This window comes from Primulina huaijiensis, chromosome 15, assembly GCF_012295235.1.
Source record: "Primulina huaijiensis isolate GDHJ02 chromosome 15, ASM1229523v2, whole genome shotgun sequence".
NCBI classification, from domain to species: domain Eukaryota; kingdom Viridiplantae; phylum Streptophyta; class Magnoliopsida; order Lamiales; family Gesneriaceae; genus Primulina; species Primulina huaijiensis.
Window position 1 is genome coordinate 9,762,311 of NC_133320.1, and position 7,578 is coordinate 9,769,888.

The following is a 7,578-nucleotide window of genomic DNA, read 5'->3' on the forward strand; positions in this document are numbered from 1 at the left end:
AATTATGAACGTGGACCAATCAGCCCATTAAATTATGAACGGGGATATCATGTATGTGGCAGTGGATACGTCCCTGTCATCCCAGTACTGTGGTTAGTCTGATCAGGCGGTTATGTTATGGGTCACTTGCTTTGAAACATATCTCTACGAAAAATGATGAAGTTATATATGTTCAAGTATGTTCAAGTATGTAAGCATGTTAAGAAAGTTTATGTTGACGGTACGTCTAAGTATGTACGTACGTATGTTCAAGTTCATTTTGCAAGTTCAAGTTTCAAGTATGTATGTCCTATTTTAAAGTTGCATGTGGTTTTATTATGTATTACTTGCTATCCCAGTTTATACGTGTTGAGTCTTTAGACTCACTAGACTTGATCGATGCAGGTGAGGATGTCTATGAGGAGACAGGAGGTGGCGACCAAGGAGCAGGCTTGGACTGAGCGGGAGGCTAACCCGAGGACCGCAATGTTTAAGTTTTATGCAAAAGTTAAATTACTCTGATTTCATATTTTGATGGAAATACTTTGAGCAAACCTTTTGTAAGCAAATTTTATTGTAGTTATTTTGAACAACCTTGTCTTATGGGGGACTTGGTTGAGATATGTTATGGCAAACTTTGAAGGTTATTTCATGTTTAAGAAAATTTTTAATTTTTCTGCAAATTTTAAATAGAAAAAGTACGGCACGCCACACATCTGCTCTTTCTGCACTCTCAGATCCAAAGAACCTCGGTGGCTTCAAGTCATAGAATCGAGCCATCACAAGATCTATGGACATTTATTCGAACTGTCCAACCATCCTCTCAGTACTACTACTCGCAGTTTCATTTATGGGATCCATCTACAAAATAAAGTATGAATATCACAAATAAATATCAATTACACATCATCAAATATCAAATCAGTAGTCTCATCAATAACTTACTCAAACTAAATCAAGTAGGAGCAAGTAATACAAATAAATCAAACACAAACGCACAATTTATTTGTTCATATTCAAGTGTACACAAGACTCAATCGAGCATTCTCAGCTATGCTCTGATATTATACAGTGTGAGGTCCATAACTCCTCATCGTTATTACAATGCAATTTGATTAGAGCTAATTAATTGCAGCGGAAAACGAGTTAAAATTTTCTTTACTTTACAATGAGCCCAAAATGTGCCAGCTATAATTATAATACTAAAAATAGTATATATTCAAGTATCGTCTAAACGTATCACATCATAAAATATGCCCACACATAACTTAAATCAACTACATATAACAACTCATATCCTCGGGACATGACCCGATATATAGATACATTATACACTGGGATAAACCACTAAACCTCAAATCAACTCAGATGTGACTCCCTCCAGAAGTACCATCTCCGGTCTCCTGATAACCTGGAGTACCTGCCATTGTCCACACACAAAGACAACAACAGCCCCCTTTGGGGGTGAGCAAAAGCTCCTTATGGAACAACCACAATATATACAACAGATTTCTACACAATGATATATGATATACAATGCATACATGTTGTGGAAATATCAGGTCAAATGCTCATTCACTGAGCATGTATCGGAATCAATTCGCTATCAAATCAATGCTCTAGCTGGCACACCGACCTCAGTCAAGGAAAAGGGAATCTCCATATGATAGCGGCGGCAAAGCGCCATCAAATCTCAACCAATCATCGGGCCATGAATAACTATGCTTTTAAGGGCCACATAATGCCAAACATAGCATCGTGTTAACAAACCCCAGAATCAAATCCAGTAATATCAAGGTATCTAAGGATGATAGCTCAACTTGCATGTCATGTATCGATGTATGCATAAAATGATATGTGTTAACAAAATATTTAGTTTACATCGATATTCCAATCATGAATGTCATATATGTCACATCAGCTTAACAAATAAGGCATATAAACACATATTCTCAGTCAAACCAATCAAACATATACCATATGATACAGATACCTGTTGTATGTTACTCGATCGCAACATACCTTATTTTTCTTTGTTTGCTCTCGATGTCTTTCAGTGGAGTCAACCAATAGTCTATGTTGCAATTCGATTTACATATTCATACTAACAATTCAATTAGCACTCATTTTTATTTGTTAATAATTGGTGTCAATAAATGTAAATTCAATCGTAATTTGTCTATTCATTCAAATTCAACATAGAGCCTTATAAACATACTTGATAATTTATCTATTCCACTATTATTATTTATAAAATATAACCACCACTACAACAAAAATGGCTTTTCGCAACGTGCAAATTCGCTTTTCGCGGCGCACATTGCACGCTGCAAAGTTGAAAGCTGTTGAAAGTTCAAGATTATCCGCGGCGTGCATAAGTACGCCGTTGTTAAAACTATTATTCGCGGCGAGCCTACGCACGCTGTTGATAGTCATTGCATAACCGTCGCTAATATTAGCGACGGTTTTAACATTCCGTCTCTAATATTAGCGACGGTTATATAAGTCTGTCGCTAATTAGCGACGGGATATTTTAAAAGACCGTCGCTCTGTAGCGACGGTCTTTTAAAATATCCCGTTGCTAATTAGTGACCGAATTGAAATAACTGTCGCTAATTTTAGCGACGGTTTATGCCAGATCCGTCGCTAATCTTGTTATTACAATAAAAAAAAATTACGTTTATAATTTAATAAATCTTAAAAAAACGTACACTATAATAACAATATTCATCTAAACTAACACTTAAAAATTTACAAAAAAATTGAAAAAAAACGTACCTTAAATCGAAACTTAAATTGCTTAAGAGAGAAAAATTTTAAGTGTTATGAAGTGGTGTGGGAGGAAATGGTTCGACTGGTGATATTTAAAGACATTTTACGACGGTTTTGGTTTTACCGTCGCTAATGGCGACGGTTGTTAATTTGTCGCTAATAGCGACGTACTTTTACCGTCGCTATTAGAGACGGTTATAATATAACTGTCGCTAATTTGAATTTCTATATTCGCGACGGTTTTCGCTAAATATTAACGGAACCCACGCTGCGGATATTACTTATTAACGGTGTGCATTAAAAGCACGTTGCGGATATTACTTATTAACGGCGTGCTTTTAATGCACGCCGTTAATACTGTCAAGTACAATAATATCAACAGCGCACATATGAGTGCACGCCGTTAATAATGTCAAGTGCAATAATATCAACAGCGCACATATGAGTGCACGCCGTTAAAAGTAATATTCGCAGCGTGCTTTTAATGCACGTCTGCGGAAAACTATTTTTCTTGTAGTGCACAATCATTATTTTCCTTTTCTTCCTTCTTCTTTTTTTTTTGTTTTATTAAATCACTTGATTAAAGTCTTGACAATACTTGAACCTTAATCTCATTACACGTGAACTGTCTTGATCAATTATTCAATTTGCTAAAATAGAACAATTTAAATTGATCTCAACATAGTGATTTTATACATTCTCCTTGATTTAATATCCATGATTCTCAGATTCTTCCTCAAATGACAATAATTCGACACACTATCCTTAAATTGAAAACTTGCAAATTCAAGAAGAATGAACTTACTTTTTATCATAATCTGCGCTCACGTTGGAACTTCAGAATCGAAGGAGAAACAGTAAGAAAACCAGATATACACACGTAAATTCAATAAGAAGGAATAAGGCGGTTGTGCTATCCAGTTAAATCTGATTGCATATAATAGTATAATATATATGAAGAAGCAAGGAAATGAAAGGACACGTAACCAACATTCAAGCAAGGCTCCCATTGAATTTCTTTACAAAATTATCATTTTACCCTTAAAATTAAAGGGAATATTTTTTTTAAGTTATTTACAAAGCATGAACTCATTTAATAAAAAAAATCATAAAGCCCTAATTTAGTAAAATTATAATTTATTCATAATTATCATATATGATGGATGCACTTTTCAAAATTTAAAAATTCACACATTTTCTTTACAAATTATAAATATATTTAATATACTTGTATCTTTATTTTTCTTTTAAAAAATTACTCATTATCCAAAAATTAATTTCAAACTATAACAAAAGAATAAAAATATTTCAATACAAGTGTCCATGGTTTTATATAAAATTAACTAAATTCCAAAAAAATTTACCCATAAAAACCAATTACACGAACACACAATGCCTGCACATGCAGTGACATTAACATTAATAATAAATTGGACGAACATAATCCATTTTGCATTTAGATTATCTTATGTTGCCTTTAATGATTTGGAGGGTGTATTTCAAAAGGTATCAATGCTGGATGCATTTGAAATCCTTCATAACTACTATTAAATTAGAATAAGAATAATATGAACGTTTGAATCGATGGATTGGAGCCTAAAGATATAGAGTTATTTCAAATGTTTTCTTCGTATAATTCCTCAAATCCAAAAGCAGAACCCTGTCTTCAACTAGTTAATTATAGCGTTTTCAATAAACTATTTAATTAATTATAAATTATTAATCACAAATCGATATTTTATGTAACCAAAATTTCTGGCAACAACGATGATTATTTGCCCAACACGGAAACTAGAAAACGAAACAGACACGGATATTCTGATTGAAAATATGTTGCACAATTCCAGGAGCAAGTTATTGACACGAATGGATTTCATATTTGGCAAACTAACCAAATGAATGAAAGAACCAACGAGGACATATATATGGCATAAACATGATACCATGTCTTTCTATTTTTACATTCGTCCATATAAATTTACCTTTTTATTTCTCAATGAATAATATGTTAGTTGTCCAATATCGTTGGATAAAATACATGTGAGTTGCATATATGGACTTGGACAATCCTCCTCCCTTGAGCTAGCTTTTAGGGTTGAGTTAAGTCCAATTTTCAATCTTAACATGGTATCAGAGTTCAGGTTCCACCATTATGTGTTGAACTATCCATAATTGGACAACCCGTTCTGCTCATAATTGGGTCATTTGTAAATTTCACGCTCCATATGTTTATTCATGGACGTGAGGAGGTGTGTTAGTTGTCCCACATCTGTTGAATATAATACATGTGAGTTCCATATATGGACTTGGACAATCCTCCCCCCTTGAGCTAGCTTTTGCGATTGAGTTAGGTCCAAGTCCCAATCTTAACATGGTATCTGTTACCTGTCTCAAGTTGGTTAGATAAAATCCCCAAGAGTTGTATAAATGGGTTTGGACAATTCCCCCCCTTAAGCTATCTTTTAGGGCTGAGTTAGGTTCAAGTCTCAATCTTAACATGATACTAGAGCTCATGTTCAACCGTTATGTGTTGGAATGCTCATAGTTGGGTCACCCGTTCTGTCCATATTTGGGTCATTTGTAAACTTCACTCTCCAAATATTCATTCCTGGACGTGAAGGAAGTGTGTTAGTTGTCCCACATCGGTTAGATAAAATACTTGGGAGTTGCATATGTGAGCTTGCACAATCCTCCCCTTTGAGCTAGTTTTTGGGGTTGAGTTACATCCAAATTCCAATCTTATAACATAATAAACTATTTTCAACTTATATTAAACTCTGTGTAACTCTTGATTCCTGTATTCTCGAAAAATTTCTTTATCTTATCCAGACTCCGCCAGTTTCGTGAAATGTACAAAGATTAAGTTATAGCAGCTTTTATTGATTATCACTGTGTTAAATATTAAGTTATATTATATATACAATTACAAATTGAGTTACAAAATACATTTGAAATTAAAAAACTATCTTAAATGCTTTTATAAAACTGTTTTTCCAAATGAAATGTAGTTATAATTTTGTAATTTCAAATATATTTTAAAATTCAATTATACATATAACATTTTTCATTAAATATCAATGGATGCCTCAACGTACGAATAATTTGAGGTACGGTCAACTCACATACAGCAGGAAACTTGATATTGTTGGGACACATTTGTAAAATTGAAGGTCTTGTCGAGAAGTCTGATGTTTTAAAAAATCATACGCATTTGCACTGAATTTTTCGCCTGATTTATATCTTATATAAACAGGTAATTTTAAAATATCATTAATTTCATAGGAGCATATTTGCTTTTGTGGGTAATCCTAAGACATGAAGACATATGAAATCATTAAAAAATTATATATATTTCTATGAATTTAATTAAGAAATTAACTCAAAAACTCGAGATGCAATAATTAAATTAGATCAAATCTAATTAGATTTAAATATTAAGAAAAAAATTTAAAAAACACATATATAGTCATATTTGAAGAAAATATATATTATATTTAATATTATATTAATTTACAAAAAATATGATGTAATTATATATGGTCGCAAATTTGCATGCATGTGAGAGAAAAAAACATGGGTTGGAATTTGCAATAGAAATATCAAATGTCTGCCACTGGCAATATAATGACATATATATTCCTCCGATATATATATAAACAAAGGCAATGGGAGTCGAGAGTCCCCTCAAATTCTCGTTGTTCCAAAAGCTTCTCTCCACCTTCTCTGCCCTGCAACTTGCGGGCAGAGGTTTCCACATCGCTAAGAAACTAAACCGGTCTCGATTTCATCTGATCCATTGATCAAATGATGTCGGGTGTATTGCCGACGAATGACGTCTACAACATGGAGGAGGATTTACCCGCAGATTCTATCATCGACGTGAAACCGCCTACGAAGGAGAAGAAGAGGAAAAAAAGCGGCGCGTTTGACCTTTTCAAAGCGGCTTTGTCCATGATAAGCAAGCGGCCCAAAGATCCCATATCCTATGACAAATCTACGCCTGCATCGAACGCGAATTGGACGAAGCTAGTGGACTCGGTGAGGCCCTTGCACTCACAGGAGAACATCCCATCTCCGCCACCGTCCGTCACGTCTGAATTTTCCCCCATACGGCCATCCGCTGCCGATAACATGAAAGACATGATCCCTCCGGCTTCCCCTGCGGCATCTTCCTCCGCCGGGACAATGAGCCAATACGCTTCGGCTACGAGCCTCCGGGATCTGGTTGATTCTAGTGACAATGAGGAGGAAGAAGATCCCGACGAGGTGTTTGATGCACTGTGCGGAGATGAGATGATCGATGCCAAAGCCGAGGAATTCATCGCGCAATTTTATCAGCAACTCAGGCTTCAAAACAAGGGAAATCATCATTTATAATAATAATAATAATACATTTTACATATATGTGTGAAACCATGCATTCATGTCAATCATGTTAGGAGCTGTAACAGTTCGTAATTCCTTCAATTTCTATCATGGAACAAACATGCACCCACCTGCCTCCTAGAATTCCTGAACATTTTTCATGTTTTATTAGTTCATTGTCGTGTTCGTTTATTGCCATAATTATTGTTAATTTATAGGACTGGAATTTTTTTCATGTACGTGGTTCCGATTGTAGTAAAGGCAAAATATATAATTGGTTAATTTTCTCTTAATAAAATGCTATATATACATATATATATACATATATACATATATATATATATATATTTATATATGTGTGTGTGTGTGTGTGTGTGATTTAATATTTTTGGCACTTATTTGATAGGATTTGCATTTATCATGTCAACTTTTTAGTTATAAATATAATATACACACATATAT

The 7,578-nt window shown here is 34.2% G+C and overlaps 1 protein-coding gene across 1 annotated transcript; it reads left to right on the plus strand.

Annotated features, from left to right (window-relative positions):
* Positions 1-6,423: 6,423 nt before the first annotated feature.
* On the plus strand, positions 6,424-7,374 carry LOC140960441 (uncharacterized). Its single transcript, XM_073418707.1, has one exon. The coding sequence runs from the start codon at positions 6,556-6,558 to the stop codon at positions 7,126-7,128; it is 573 nt and encodes a 190-aa protein (XP_073274808.1). The 5' UTR covers positions 6,424-6,555; the 3' UTR covers positions 7,129-7,374.
* The last annotated feature ends 204 nt before the right edge of the window (positions 7,375-7,578 follow it).

Bases quoted from the DNA above. Each gene is read 5' to 3' on its own strand.
- LOC140960441 (XM_073418707.1), top strand. From the start codon at position 6,556: ATGATGTCGGGTGTATTGCCGACGAATGACGTCTACAACATGGAGGAG.